The sequence below is a fragment of the Scleropages formosus genome, chromosome 1 (assembly GCF_900964775.1).
Source record: "Scleropages formosus chromosome 1, fSclFor1.1, whole genome shotgun sequence".
NCBI lineage: Eukaryota > Metazoa > Chordata > Actinopteri > Osteoglossiformes > Osteoglossidae > Scleropages > Scleropages formosus.
In genome coordinates, this window is record NC_041806.1 from 43,288,305 (window position 1) to 43,304,460 (window position 16,156).

The following is a 16,156-nucleotide window of genomic DNA, read 5'->3' on the forward strand; positions in this document are numbered from 1 at the left end:
ATGATCCAAAGTTCATGACCATAGGTGAGGGTAGGAACGTAGATCGACCGGTAAATTGAGAGCTTTGCCTTACGACTCAGCTCCTTCACCACAACAGACCGGTACAATGACCGCATTACTGGGGATGCCACACCGATCCGTCCGTCAACTTGCCGCTCCATTTTTCCCTCACTCGTGAACAACTCCTCCACTTGAGGGAGCAACTCCCCCCTAACCCGGATGGGGCAATCCACCGTTTTCCGACTGAGAACCATGGCCTCGGATTTGGAGGTGCTGATTCTCATCCCCGCCGCTTCGCACTCGGTTGCAAACCTCTCCAGTGCACGCTGCAAGTCTTGATTCGATGAAGCCAACAGGACTACATCGTCCGCAAAAAGCAGAGACGAGATCCTGCGGCCATCAATTATATTAATCAATTCACTGAATTTTAAGTGAGAACAATACACCATGAGTCTTCAACTTACACACATTATTAAAGCCATAGGTCTCTTAATTTCTGTGAACTCTGAAGTCAGTTTTACAATCAAATCCCAGTCGAAAAAAATGTCAACAATACAAATGGACCGTGATGCAACATGATTCCACGCATGCAAGCAACTCAGCATGAACATGGTTAAAAACAAAGTTAAGAATGACCTAGTTGAGATCCTAATCTGAAGATGATTGAGACACTGGCAAGACCTTGCAAATGTTGGCAAGCTAAAACAACTCTGCACGAAGGAGTGGGCGAAACTCTCGCATCCCTGTGGAGGAAATCAGTTCCCGACCGTATCGCAAACACGTGCAACTTCCCTCATCTTGTTACTCATCACTGGCACTTTATTAGACATTAATAAACTGAAAAACTGTACCTTTTGAAAACTGACTCTTTATGATACAAGACGCCAGTATATTCAGGATGTGATCAGGACCTGCATGTCTTTACAGCTGAAGAATGACCAACGCTCCAGGTAAAGTTTTAAGCTCCTGGGAGAAGGGGGAAAACTCTTCTTTCCACCAGTGACCCCCTCAGAACTAACATCTTGTTTTTAATAGAAAAGGCAAAGATGTGCAAAATTTAAACCGACAACAAATTCATGACATCAGAACATCAAATCCTAACAACTCATACTCTTGTTACAGCATACATTGCACTATATTCTTTAACATTAAAAAAAAAAAAAAAAAAAGTGTATGCCTATTTACAGAAACGTATGACAAATTACTTAGCACAGTTCATTTAGATTATTCATGTGGTCAAGTCCATCAGGCCACACTTTTGCTCCATTCTGAGCAGGTAAAATCAGATTAACATTCATAATCTAACAAAAATATTGTAACAAAAAAAACAAATAAAAGCATACGCATTACCGGTACCTTGGTTGTTTTTATGTATTCACAAACAAAGTTTATTCATTTACTTGTTTGGTTCTTCAACGCAACCCTGAAACCATCTAGCGAAATGATTTTCCAAGGTTCTACCACCACGTATTTATGTGGAATAAACTGCAGTAACTGATAATGTGAAATATTTCATGAAAGCATATTGAAAGCACAGATTTCCAAAACAACTCTTCTTTTTCCTGACCCAGGAAAAAGACGAGCATTACCGGACACACACACCTTACCAGAGTGTGTTACAGAGCTGGGCGAAGAACCAAACCAAGAAAGAGGACGCAACGGATTGCACAGAATACACACCAGCCAGATGTTACGCATTTGACACAGAAGAATCCAGATGTTCATTCAGGGAAATTACTTGCCCCTAAAATCTGGGACACAAAATGTCTATTATTTCGTTTCCTGTGTGAAGTGCGCTGACGGCACCCTCCCTCACATACCTTTTCGCCTTTCGACTTCACTGTACAGCTGTCCTCAGTCTCTCTTTTCTCTGTCCACGGCAACAAGTTGCCTCCTTTGGGGCGAGATGGACACAGAGAAGGCTGATGGGATTGCTGCCTCTGCGGAGAGGTCAGAGGTCGCAGGGGTTGCTGGGATTTCTTCCAGAGTCACAGTGGAAGTTGAGGCCGACAATACTGATTTGTTTGGCGAGTTGATAAGGCTGGCATCATCCATCTCAATCACCTCAAAATCTGCATCATTCCATTGATCCGCCTCATCTTCCTCATCCTCTTCGTCTTCCTCCTCAGCGCCCGTGTCGAGGAGCGCCTGGCAGTACTCGCGATCGTCGGCGCCCGAAATCCCTTTGTCCCGAGGCTTTCGGCCACTTCCGCTCGGTGAAGTGGCCAACTTGTACATGACAGGGAAGATGATGGAGGTAATGGCAGCAGTGGCCAAGGACAGGTACATGAGTACTGGGTGGTCCTGCACCTTCCCTAGCAGGAACCCAACGAGCGCTGGTAGAACCATTTCTCCCAGTGCCGCTCCCACCACGAACACCGCGGCTGAGCGACCTGTCACCGTGGTGTACTGCTCCACCCAGGAGATACCGCTGGGGAAGGTAGTTGCCATAGAAGCCCCGTATAGGGCAGTGCAGGACCACAGAATCACCTTGTTGCGGCTAAAGAGGGACAGCAGCAGGGAGGACAACACACAGCCCAGCAGACTGAGCACAATCATGGTGCCAGGCCTCATGCAGGCTGCGAAGAAGATGGCCAGCCCACGCGTGGCAGCAAACGTGCCCCAGAACAGGGAGTTCACTCCTGCTGCCTGCGACGTGTCCAGGTGAATGTAGTCTTTGGCGTAGGTGTAAATGAAGGAGCCGTAAGCCACCTCGGCGCCCACATACCAGAAGAAGAAGAAGAACAAGAGAAGAATGAGGGCGTTGTGGTGTTTGGCCACCAGCTGCTTCCCAGAGGTGGCCTTAGCTGTGTCCTGCAAGGGGTTGCTCCTAGAATACATGATGAAGAAGAGGAGGGAAACCAACAAAACAAAGGACCCAATAACAATGTAGGCCCACATGGACTTCAGGGTATTGGCTTCTGAATGGGTGAAATGAAAGATGGATTGAAGCGACATGTGGTGAAAAGTGGCCATGGGGGAACCACTCGAATTCAGGGTCGGGGTTGGCAGCTGGTCACCCTTGGGTGCCAATATGTTGGTCTCGCCAGAGTGTTCGTCTCCTCCAAACAGCAGCTTGGCAATGATGGGAGAAGCAAAGGCCCCGGCAGCAAAACTGAAATGCAGGGCCTGCATGTGTGGTCCAGCACGGTCTCCCCAAGTGTTGAGGATGAGGACATTGCCTCCTGGAGAAACATAAGAGAAATTTTAAAAATTTAATTTTTTTAAAATAAAAAAAAAAAAAACCCTATCCAGTCAAGACACTTAAGACACCTTCAGAATTCACATATACTTGCAGACATTTAAAAAAAAAAATATAGCAAGGTGTGTTATTTGTCATAAAGAATCCAATTAAAAAACAAAACACACTGGCTCCTCAGGTTATGAAGGTTCCAGTTAGGAATGCTCAAAGATACCAATATTCAGCCCTTCTTTAAGATTTCATTTCTATTGTCAGTCATTTTAAATGTTTTAATTTTAATATAGTTTGAAGTTGAAGTCCATTCATTTAAGCTATTTCTTAGATTTTTACAAAACCTTACCTGTACATAAATCAAAGCATGTGTACTATAAACCTTTACTGATTGTGCAGACAATAAAGAAAGCTAAAAGTGACCAGAAGATGGTGAATGCTACATCTGCTTGATAGGTGCTGAACTGCAATGAGTGTGGGTGTGTTCTCCATGACGTACACTGTCGCATGCCCTCATACAGAGTACTTTTGCAGGTCCATGGTGTGTACTTGACCTACTGTTATGAAAGAAATAGGATACACACTGCTAAGAACGCTCCTGTTAACTGTACTGTGATGTACAAAACCAAATCTCCCAGGAAACACATCATCAATACTGTATCCCACGGGCACCTGACATTACTATCGATGTAAGATAAGGGTCATTTGGAAGGACAACTGGGTTGGTTTTCAATATTTTTAAGCACTGTCCTTTTGCACGTTTTTTTATATATATAATAAAAATATATTAAAACAATCCAAAAATGAGCAGATAATATAGGGTTTTTAACACGTGGTTAATCTTCAAATTAATTACAGGATGCTTCTCGTATCTGGGTAGTTAATGCTTTTCAGTACCACTTTGTTTTTACCTGTATCCAGAAAGCCCATGGATACTCCGACACTGGACATCAACAGTGTGAGCAGCAGGGCTTTTTTGCAGAAGGGAACCGCAATCATACCAAATGCGGTGAGCAGCATTGAAAACCCTGGGGAAATGAACAATAGTAGTAATATTACACATTTTTCAACAGCAGGCAACATAAATGTTAGGGACCTGGACTTACAACCACAAGAATAATGATTCAATTCCTATGAAGAGACCTGCTATAGTACCTACAAGGCACCTGATTACTGTAGTCTACAGTGGTGCTTGAAAGTTTGTGAACCCTTTCGAATTTTCTCTATTTCTGCATAAATATGTACTAAAGCGTCATCACATTTTCATACAAGGCCTAAAACAAGATAGAGAACCCAATTAAACAAATGAGACAAAAACATTATACTTGTTTATGTATTTATTGAGGAAAATGATCCAATGTTACATATCTGTATGTGACAAAAGTATGTGAATCTTTGCTTTCAATAACTGCTATGACCCCCTTGTGAAGCAATAACTGCAACTAAACGTTTCTGGTAACGGTTGATCAGTGCTGCACATCAGCTTGGAACAATTTCAGCCCATTCCTCCTTACACAACAACTTCAGTTCAGAGATGCTGGTGGGCTTCCTCACATGGGTTTCCAGAAAACCGTAACAATAACTATTTACAATTAAATAACAAATAATAATGCAAAGGTATTACACTGCCCTCCCCCTTATGAAAACCCTCGACTCCGAGGGTGTACAATAAAGTCATTTAGATGGGTAGGCCTCCGCCTTTGTCTCCTTGGCTTTACTTGGTCCACCCCAAAGTAAGAACCAGGATTCCCCATCAAAGTAGCATCCTGAGAAAAGTCAGATGTGGCTCTAGGGGAACCGGGAGGTGCCGAATCAGGAGGTGGGAGGGGATCCATTTCTTGAGAGAGCTCCTTAGATGGTACGGGTGGGGCCCTTTCAAACACAGGGATGGCATTTCCCCTATATGTAGTCAAATAGGCTAAAAAGGACAGTCAAGGTGACTAAGAGGATCATCGGTGTACCTCTGCCTGATCCTACACACGCCGGGCACAAACTCTTTACACTTCTTCCCTCTGGCAGGTGTTACAGAGCTCTGTCTGCCAGAACCACCAGATACAAGATCAGTTTTTCCCTCAGGCATCACCCTCATGAACAGTTAACACTCCCCTATAGGTCTCCTGTCAGTGCAACAATCTCCAACCACTTTTTATAATTTAATTCTCATTTCCTTTCTTGTATCTATACTACTATTTATATTTGTCATATTTGTATACTCTGTAAATATGTTATTTATTCTGTAATTCTGTGTCAGCTGTTTGTTCTCTGTAAATACTGGAGGCACCAAGAACCATAGCAAATTCCTTCTGTGCATCAGTACGCTTGGACAATAAAACACATTCTCATTCTGATGAACTGCCCACTTCAGATCCTTCCACATCATTTCTATATAATTAGGGTCATGATTTATACTAGGCCATTTCAAAACATTAACTTCCTTCTTCTTTAAGCATTCTTTGGTAGAACAACTTGCGTGTTTAGGGTCATTATCTTGGGGAGCGCAATGGGTTTGACCGGGTCCTGCTCTCCGGTGGGTCTGGGGTTCAAGTCCCGCTTGGGGTGCTTTGTGACGGACTGGCGTCCTGTCCTGGATGTGTCCCCTCCCCCTCCGGCCTTGTGCCCCGTGTTGCCGGGAAAGGCTCTGGCTCCCCGCATGGGGCAAGCGGTTTGTGTGTGTGTCTCATTATCTTGCTGCATGACCCACTTTATTTTGAGTTTCAGTTCATGGATCGATACCCTCACGTTTTCCTGTAAAATTTTCCAGTACAAATCAGAATTCATAATTCCATAAATGATGGCAAGCCATTCTAGTCCAGAGGCAGCAAAGCAGGCCCAAACCATGATACTGCCACCACCATCTTTAACAGATAGGATAAGGTTCTTATGCTGGAATGCAGTGTTTGCCTTTCGCCAAACAAAACGCTTCTCATTCAAGCCAAAAACTTCTATTTTGGTCTCATCCATCCACAGAACATTCTTCCATTAGCCTTCTGACTTATACACTGGGGTCTTTAGCAAACTGTAGATAGGCAGCAACGTTCTTTTTGGTGAATAGTGGCTTTCCTCTTGCAACCCTGTCATGCACATCATTGTTGTTCAGTGTTCTCTTGATGGTAGATTCATGAACACTGACATTACATGACAACGCTAAGCTACTTAGAATTATTTACCCATTTATACAGCTGGGTAATTTTACTGGAGCAATTTAAGTAAATACCTTGCTCAAAAACATTACAGCTGGAGGTGGGATTCAAACCTGCAACCTTGGGGTCCAAAGACAGCAGCTCTATGCTACCAGTTACCCTATTTAAAAACCATCCAAGGTCAGAGGAGTGGGACATTAAAGAAGCCACCTACTGACAAGGTCCCCAAAAGCCATATACTTTTCCTTTGTGATTTCCATGCTCTATCAGCAGATATGAAGGTTCTCAAGTCTTACCCAGAAGAAGATGGTGGTTCATGATATCAAAGAGGAACCCAGCCAACACGGAACCCCAAATGTAACCCGTGGAACGGCCCACGAAGATATAGGAGATGTTGCTGATGTTCTGCTTGACGTTAGTGGCCAGGTCTCCGAATGTGGGCCCCAGCACTGAGATGCTCATTCCCTGGAACACGGTTATGTAAAATGCAAAATAACAACAATGAAGACATTGCAATGTTGCATTAAAGCTCATTGTTGACTGGGGGTCAGTAAGTTTGTTGCACTGCTGAGAAACACACGAAAAGAAATACTAACACTTTCACATAAAATCGTACGGCTGCCAGCATAAAAAAGGAACATTTTACATAAACATTAAAAACCTCTCTGCTAAGGAGCTTCTTTTCATTGAAAGAACAGACTGGCTCCTTGTGTTGCAAATGATTAAGAATATTCAAAGGCTTATGTTTACAACATAAATCAATATATAAACTGGTGAATTTTTGTATGTTTGATTTTCTTTACATACCGATTTCTAAGATTTTTGTCAGAAGCAAAGCCAAAACAACAAGTGTTTATCCACCAAGCCAACAGGTGGCTTTTATTTTGTTTTTTTAACCCAACGGATCCTAATATTGCAGGAAAATGTGACTTTGGAGTTATGAATAAAATGTAATAAAAACAGCCTTCAGCATCAACTGTGCCCTAAGTCGAGGAATCAGTATGTTGGTTCATTTCATTTACATGTGCTGTGCAGTTTCGGTTGGTCATTTGCATGTGAAACAGGTCATGTTAAATGTCTCAGAGGTGACGTGTTCTCCTTCTCTGGGGTACGACACAAGCTGGCAGAGGCTATTTATTGCCTTCCTTTCATTTGCCTACCAGGTCCACTCCCCAGGCACCACAGCACCTTTTGGCTGAACCAGTTCTGAGACTCACTGTACAGTTGAAAAACTTGTTTTACAAGCATGATATTTAAATATTCAAATTTATGCAGGATTGAACAACCTATATCTGCCATATGGTCTCATTCGATCCTATGCACAGTCAAAGGACCATTTTTTAGACGTACGGTAGGATTAATAACAGTGAACACTGCTTCTTCAGAAAAAAAAACTGGAATAAGTTAAGTGGTGCATGTAGGTTCATAAAATGTTTTGCATTAATTATTATGGATTTAAGTGATCTTTGGAAGCTCCTGTATATGCAAATGTTAACACAGACCTGATTTTAATATCGGCACCGAACTGCAGGAACTCCCTCAGTTGAGACATTTACCGCATTTCTCATATCGTCATTTGGTTTTCAGTACTTTCTGCAGCAACTTCCCTGTGGATCCAATTTCACCATATAACCCAGTGAGGCCATACAAAAGAACACGTGAGTAGGTTCAAATCCACATGTGCTGGATGATGACCTCTCACTGAACCCCTCTGTTAAACTCAATGATGCACCTCTCCAGATGTGCACTGTGTTCAATAGGACACCAGTGCATTAATAAATAGAGGTGTAGCAATTAGGACTGTCACCTAACACCCTGAAGGTTGCTGCTTTGAATCCCACTTCTACTGGAGCACCCTTAACCGAGGTACATAACCTGAACTGATACAGATCGGGGACACAAACACACACACACACACACACACACACAAACTGTACATTTAGCTGATGCTTTTCTCCAAAGCAACTTGCAATGTCAAACTTACTTACTTACCCATTTATAGCAGGGTAATTTTACAGGAATGACAAGGCAAGTACCTTGCTTAAGGGTACTAAAGCTGGAGAGGGGATTCGAACCAACAACCTTCTGGGTTCAAAGCCAGCAGCTCGAACCACTGCACTACCGAACTATACATCTGATTATCTCATCTCAGTGTAAACGGAGCTGGACACCGAAAGCAGGGGAACGAGGAACGATGACGACAAATCAAATGGACATGTTGGACATGATGGATGATCAGGGACATTACCAGCCCGAGGAAGGAGGCGCAGAGAGCCACAGTGATCATCCAGCGGCCGCACACCCCCGCCGGGCCCCCCGCAGCAGGTCCCCCCGGCGAGCCGTCCACCCGGCTACGTCCCCTCTTCATGACACTCTTCAGCGCCCCTTTCGTGTCCTTCCTCTTGTCGAACAGCGTGTCCTCGTCTTGGTCGTCGGGGTCTCCGCGGCCCCCCATCCTGGCGAAGCGGACCTGTTTCTTCTTCCCGGCGGGCTGCTGCGGGGCCGAGGCCGCCGACATGGCGCACCTGCGTGGGAGGGGAGGGGCGGGCCGGGTGGCGTGCTGTGCGAGGAGCGGACAAATGCGCGGAGTTTCGCTTTCAGTGGGGGGGGGGTCACATGTCCTCCGAGTTCGGAGACGCGCAGGTGGTGGAGACGAGGGCTCTGCACGAAGGAAGTTAGCGCGCACGCCGTGAGTCCTCACGCACTGACCCTGGATCAGTCTCGCCCTCCCAACGTCAGCAGCGCCCAGACAGATCCGCGGAAGGGACCTGATCTCGAATCGGATGTTGTACACCCAAGCGCGCGGACCGTCGCGGCGCTCCTGCGATGACGTGCGCGTTCGCCGGCCGTCACGAGCCGCTTGCGCCGCACCGTTCAGCCATGACGACAAAACTGGAAATAGTCATACGTTCCCCTACGTACTCCGTATTTATTCCTGTGTAATCTCGACTGTTACTGTAATTTTCTTTTTCGTGCTCGCTTGTGTTAATTGTTTTCCCGGTCTCGGAAGTTGGAGTGGGAGTAGGCGTGCGTGATTGACGTCATTGAAACGCCTCCCTGCGAAGAGGCGGGGCTTTATCGGTGTTTCCAGTACGACTGAGTGAAAAATTGATGTGCAGTTGTTTGATAAAGTTGTTCATTCAAAACACTGACGTCTGATCCGTAATTGAGAAAGGCGGAAAAAAAGTGCAACGACCCGCCGCGGTCTTATCACTGCAAATGGCATTGAACGTAAAAGCAAATAAAGCCGTACACTTAACATGGCAAAACGGTAACGTCTATTGCGCCTGTTGAAAGATAGTCCTGTAACAATATCCAGAATATTCACGTTCACAATAGATCATTCACATGATTAGGAGTGAACTGCCTACTAAAGTTCAGTTTATTTGAGCAAGTAAGCTTACATTTTACTAAAAAGGTACTAAAAAGGAGCTGGGTGGCCTGTTGCTGGATTTGGCCTTTCAGAACTAGCAGAATAATAGCTCTGGTGTAAAGTTATAGTATTAGTAAAAGATAACTTTAACTGCACAACAAAAAACCATGGTAAAATGGAAAGATATGAAATTAAAAGGTGCGCAAGGCAAATAAATGACACTAACCAGTTTTTAGGTGATCGACACAGGCAGCCACAATTTATTCCAGTGACAGTATTTCTTCTTAAAATGTGGCATGAAAGCTTTTTGGATTCCATCGGAGCGTCTAAATGATCCCTTCCTTCATTCAAGATGAGTAGGAAACCGTGCTCAGTCTCTGTGTTTCTGTCTTGAGACAGGACTTTTCTTTTGGGTGAGTCAGACGGAGAGGGATGATGGGCTTCCTGACCTTTTAGTGGAAAGGTCAGAGTTGGAAAAGGTCACAGGTGAGCTCTCCAAAACCAGAGTGGCTGCCGCAGAAGTTTCGCTCAGCAAATCTGCCTCCTGCTCCTCATCGCCCTGGTTGGAGCGCATGTCTGTCAGTGGTATGCAGTGCTCACTGTCACTGACCTCAGGTGGCTTCTTGTCCTGAGGTTTCCAGCCAGATCGACTGGGTGACGTGGCCAGTTTGTACATGATGGGGAAGATGATGGAGGTGATGATGGCTGTGGCCAAGGACAGGTACATCAGCACTGGCAGCTCTTGCACCTTCCCTAGTAGGAACCCAATGAGTGCTGGCAGAACCATCTCTCCCAGTGCCGCACCAACCACAAACATCGCAGCTGAACGGCCTGTCACTGTGGTGTACTGCTCTAACCAGGAAATACCACTGGGGAAGGTAGTTGCCATAGAAGCCCCATACAAGGCAGTGCAGGACCACAGAATCACCATGTTACTGCTGAAGAGGGACAGCAGCAGGGAGGATAGGCTGCTAGCCAACAGGCTGAGTACAATCATGCTGCCTGGTTTCATGCAGGCCGCAAAGAAGATGGCCAGACCGCGTGTGGCAGCAAACGTGCCCCAGAACAGGGAGTTCAGTCCTGCTGCCTGTGACGTGTCCAGGTGAATGTAGTCCTTGGCGTAGGTATAAATGAAGGAGCCGTAAGCCACCTCTGCGCCCACATACCAGAAGAAGAAGAAGGACAAGAAAAAAATGAGGGCGTTGTGGTGTTTGGCCATAATCTGCTTCCCAGAGGTGGCCCTGGCTGGTTCCCGCAATAAGGTGATCCTGAAATACATGATGAAGAAGAGGAGGGAAAGCAACAAGACAAAGGCCCCAATCATGATGTAGGCCCACATAGAGTTCATAGTGCTGGACTCTGAATGGGTGAAATGAAGGATGGCGTCTAAGGACTTGTCTTTCATAGTGGTCACAGGGGAAAAGGAAGAATTCTGAGCCAGGGTAGGCAGCTGGTCAGTCTTGGATTCCAAGGTAGTGTTCTCAGCTGGCTGATCATCTTCTCCAAATAGAAGCTTGGCAATGATGGGTGCAGCAAAGGCTCCGGCAGCAAAACTGAAGTGTAGGGCCTGCATGTGGGGTCCCGAATGTTCTTCCCAGGTGTTGAGGATGAGAACATTGCCACCTGGAAAAATCCAATACAGCAGTAAGGCAAGACCATCTTCATTTTAATCTGAAACTTTATTTCTGTCTTAAAAAGTTAATATGAACAGATAACTCAAACCATTGCAAGTCTGACCTGCTGAGTGGAGGAGTCGGTTAATGTTGTTTCTGTGTGGCTCTGGATCATGGTTTAATTCCTGACTGTTAATTTCCAGAAGTAGTTTGGAGGCTATAACTGCATAATAAGCTCTGTAAAGGACTTGAGCTCGGAATTTTCACCAATTAGCCCACCTACATGGTGCCAAGTGAAGAGTACAGAATGGATGTGGACATGGACTAAATAGCACGTCACTTTCCTCTCTGCCTCCTAGCAAACCTGAGGCCGTTGCAATCAACGAAGCTACTAGTGAGTTTGAAATGATGAACATGGATAAATATTACAAAGATAGTATATAAAACCACATTAAACTCATTAATATACAGATGATATCTTGTGATTGTTATTGCAAGTTGTTTCTGATGGTCATTAACTTTGTGCACTTGTCACCCTCAAGCCAACAAAGCCATTATCAGTACTGTTCTTACCTGTGTCTAGAGAACCCATGGATATGCCAATACAAGACATCAGCACCGTGAGTAGTACTGCATTTCTGCAGAATGGAATTGCAACCATACCAAATGCTGTGAGCAGCACTGAAAACCCTGGATCAAGGAACAATAATAGAAATATTACAAATGTGTGAGTGACAGAGAGAGTGTGTTCCACTGATGAGTGACCCGTTGTAAGTAGTGTATCCAGCACTTTAAGTCACCTTGGTGAATAAGGTGTGTGGGCTGGTAACACTACACAGAGTTCATTGGAAGTCGCTTTGGACAAAAGCATCTGCTAAATAAATAAATGTAAATGTAAATGTTTCAGTGGCAAACAGCCTAAGCGTTAGAGATCTATAACATACAAATGGTCACAGGGCGAACAAAAGCAGATTAAAAATTTGATTCTGTTAATTTAAATTTAAAGAGTAAGAACTAAAGTTTGATTCAAGTTTGTATGTGTCACCTCGTGTAAATTGGCTACTGAATCAAACACATCAGATCTTCAGTATTGTCACGCATGCTCATTCACTTGGAAATGCAGATTATATATATCTGTAGTTTGCACAAGTCTTGCACAGTATTTCAGCATAAACTGCCTGGTGCTATTGTTTAACCAGGGAAACTCTGACTTGTGATTTATTCAGTCCTTTTGAGGATATAGCTAGACTTTTTATTCTAGCAATATAAGCATAAAGTGGTTTGTGGCTTATTGTAGAGCTAAGAACACTGACCTTTATCCCTTCAGTTCTGCCTTCATGTTACCGTGCTATATCAAAGGGGACTGAAAAGTAAGCTGTTTACAATCTCCCCATATATACAGCTGGGTAATTTATATTAGAGCAATTCAGAGGGAGTGCCTTACTCAAAGATATTACACCAGGCGAGGAATTCAAAACAGGATCCTTGGAGTACAAGGCAACAGCTCTAACCTTTATGATACCTGTTGCCCCTTGTTAAAGGCAAGCAACTTACATTTAAAGGAAGCCATTGGTCTTTCCCCGGGGTTTGATATGCAGTAACTGTAGCTGTCACATTATGTAACTGTTGTTTGTTTTAGCTCTTGAGATTTTGAAAGGCTGTCGGAGGTATAAAGAAATGAAGAAGTTCAAGGACTGTAATACTTTTCAAAACTTTTTTAACACTCCGTGATCCCCTTTAACATGTTTGGATATTGTGTATGTCATGTCACTCATTCAGTCAACAGCAATATATCATGGCAACGAGTTGCAGTGCAACTAAAAATGAGCAAGCAACATGGGTTCATGAGGACCAGGGTTTAAAACTGCACTAAGAACCTTACCCAGCAGGAGGTGGTGGTTCATGAACTCAAAGAGGAACCCAGCCAACAGAGAGCCTCCCATGTAACCTGCGGAGCGGCCCACAAAGACATGGGAGATGTTGCTGATGTTCTGTTTCACATTGATGGCCAGGTCTCCAAGAGTGGGCCCCAGAACTGAGATACTCATCCCCTGCAATACAATGAGGAACAAAATCAAGAAAATTTAAAATGGTCAAACTCTGACTTACATTTACATTTATTTATATAGCAGACGCTTTTCTCCAAAGCGACTTCCAATGAACTCTCTGTAGTGTTTTCAGCCCACACACCTTATTCACCAAGGTGACTTACACTGCTAGATAAACTACTTACAATGGGTCACTCATGCACACATCACTTCTCACAGGATGTTTACAATCTTGGTGTTTTGCTAAAGACCAGATTTGGATTTTACTGTATAGTATCGGGGGGCGGGCGCAGTGGATTGGACTGGGTCCTGCTCTCCAGTGGGTCTGGGGTTCGAGTCCCACTTGGGATGCCTTGTGACGGACTGGCGTCCCGTCCTGGGTGTGTCCCTCTCCAGCCTTACGCCCCGAGTTGCCAGGTAGGCTCCGGTTCCCTGCGACCCCATATGGGACAAGCGGTTCAGAAAGTGTGTGTGTGTGTGTGTGTGTGCATGTGTATAGTATCACACTGCTGGATTGTTCAAATAGGCCTATACTGAATTCACATATAATGATTTTTGCTTATAAGAACTTTGGACAAGGAGTTTTGATGATAAATGAACAAATGTTTCATTTCATTTTGGTTCTGTTGTACAGTGAATTAGAAAGGCCCATGGAACAGAAACAAGGGTCATTTCTTCATTAACAAAGGCATTTCTTTCATCTAATAGGTTGATGATTGTTCCTTGCAGGGCAACTTGTGATTGTTTAAATTTGTTGGACTGTAAGTGAAAGGCCAATGTTTAATTGTTTTTTTGATCACATTCTTGGCATGGTGAGGTTTGTTCTTATTAAGGCATTTATAGGATTTCCAGGTGGTGATTATTGCTAAACCCTGAGGAAAAAATGTTAAATCCATGATTTCATGCAGGGAGAAAGTTATTACATGGAAAAAACCACCTATTATTCTGAAAAGTCTTTGCCTGTGACCTGAATGTAAAAAAAAAAAAACTGTACAAGTTCTACTGGATTAGCCTGTGTTTTATTTGGCAGTTGTGCCAACTTTGATATGACAATTAAATGTAGGTACTTCTGCATCGTTATATCTGGACAGTGATACTGCAAAATCTAAAAACACTCCATTTTAGATGAGAAAAACAAATGTAAATCAGTATAAAGAACTAAACACAAAGACACATTGTCATTGTCTGTCTGAAGTGCTTATCCCATATGGGGTCACGGGGAGCCAGAGCCTAACCCAGCAACACAGGGTGTAGGGTTGGAGGGGGAGGGGACATACCCAGGATAGGATGCTGGCCCATCCCAGGGCACCCCAAGCAGGACTTGAACCTCAGACCCACCAGAAAGCAGGACCCAGGCAAATCCACTGCACCACTGTACCCCCATAACACACACACATTGCCTGAACCGCTTGTCCCATATGGGGTTGCAGGGAGCCGGAGCTTACCCGGCAACACAGGGCATAAGGCCAGAGGGGGAGGGGACACACCCAGGATGGGACACCAGTCCGTCGCAAGGCACCCCAAGCAGGACTCGAACCCCCAGACCCACCAGAGAGCAGGACCTGGTCCAACCCACTGCGCCACCACACCCCCATAACAAAGAAACAAAAATATTAATTTATTCATTCATTTACTCACTCAATCATGTTTGTGCTCCTAACAAATCACAGCACAGCAGCTTAGGCTGTCTCATGATAGGAGTACAACTGAACACACAATTTTACTTGTAAATTTACAACTTTAATGAGCAGTACAACATCATAGAACTCACAGAATATTCAAGTGTAACATATTAATTTGAGGCTACTGCATGCAGTCAGGTCCAGGTGATTTCATATGTTTCGCCACTGCAATTTGTAATTTCAGAACTCCTTACCAGAATCAAGAATCTTAAACAGGTTTTTGAACCGTCTCATTTTTGATCAGGTACTGAAGAAGATACATCTATTGAGAGTTGGTAGCATTATGTAATGTCATATAAAGGAAAGAATAAGCAATAACCAATTTTTAAATTACATTTTATTTATTCATTTAATATTCGTAAATCAAAGGACTGCTCATATAAGCAAATTTAAGGTACTGAAATGCAAGCAAATGAAAAGTACTCTGTTTCTCTGTAGGCTGTTTTGCAGTGTCTAATGGCAAAAGTGAAAAGGGATTGAAAAACCGTGAACACAATTTATTAAAATATTATCAGAACGAAAAGCTGAATCGCTTTCTGTTCTGGTGTGGGATATAGCTAATAAAATAGAGTTGTTAACATCTATGAACGTTTAAACACCATAGAAAGATGTATGCCACTGGTACAAGCAGAGAGTAGGTGCATTTGTATGGATGTCAATATAGAAATTAACACTAATATTAATACAGCTATTAATACTGAAATTACCAGTCCCAGGAACGAGGCACAGAGAGACACAGTGATCGCCCATCGGCTGCAGATCCCAGGCCTCTCCACAGAGCCGTCCACCTTGCGACTCTTCATAACACTCTTGTGTCCTATGGAGTCAGTCTCATGGAGTCACTTTCATTTCACCACATGGATTGCAAGCAAAAAAATGAGCAAAATGAAGATTTTATACAGTTCTCTATGGCAATGAAAAAAAATTGTAGTTTTCTCACTCCAAAATAATCTCGACAGCTTCTGATCTTTTTCTGATGCTGGTTCCTTCTAGGCACAAATCACAAAGAGGGCATGGTAAAGAAAGCAATAAGCTTCTGTGGATCATTTCCCAGCCAATCCATAAACTGGTGCTAATCCTGGGGGATGTGGTTCAGGCACCAGTACA

General features: G+C 43.9%; 2 protein-coding genes across 2 annotated transcripts; both read right to left on the minus strand.

The window, feature by feature from the left end:
- Positions 1 to 796: 796 nt before the first annotated feature.
- On the minus strand, positions 797 to 9,328 carry mfsd4b (major facilitator superfamily domain containing 4B). Its single transcript, XM_018743542.2, has 4 exons — positions 8,582 to 9,328; positions 6,630 to 6,798; positions 4,105 to 4,221; positions 797 to 3,185 (listed from the first exon to the last, which is right to left on the minus strand). Exons 1-4 carry the CDS (start codon positions 8,849 to 8,851, stop codon positions 1,855 to 1,857), a joined length of 1,887 nt encoding a protein of 628 aa, XP_018599058.2. The 5' UTR covers positions 8,852 to 9,328; the 3' UTR covers positions 797 to 1,854.
- Positions 9,329 to 10,036: 708 nt separating this feature from the next.
- Positions 10,037 to 15,868, minus strand: LOC114912105 (sodium-dependent glucose transporter 1-like). The gene is made up of 4 exons (XM_029257328.1): positions 15,757 to 15,868; positions 13,202 to 13,370; positions 11,893 to 12,009; positions 10,037 to 11,329 (listed from the first exon to the last, which is right to left on the minus strand). Exons 1-4 carry the CDS (start codon positions 15,850 to 15,852, stop codon positions 10,125 to 10,127), a joined length of 1,587 nt encoding a protein of 528 aa, XP_029113161.1. The 5' UTR covers positions 15,853 to 15,868; the 3' UTR covers positions 10,037 to 10,124.
- Positions 15,869 to 16,156: the final 288 nt, after the last annotated feature.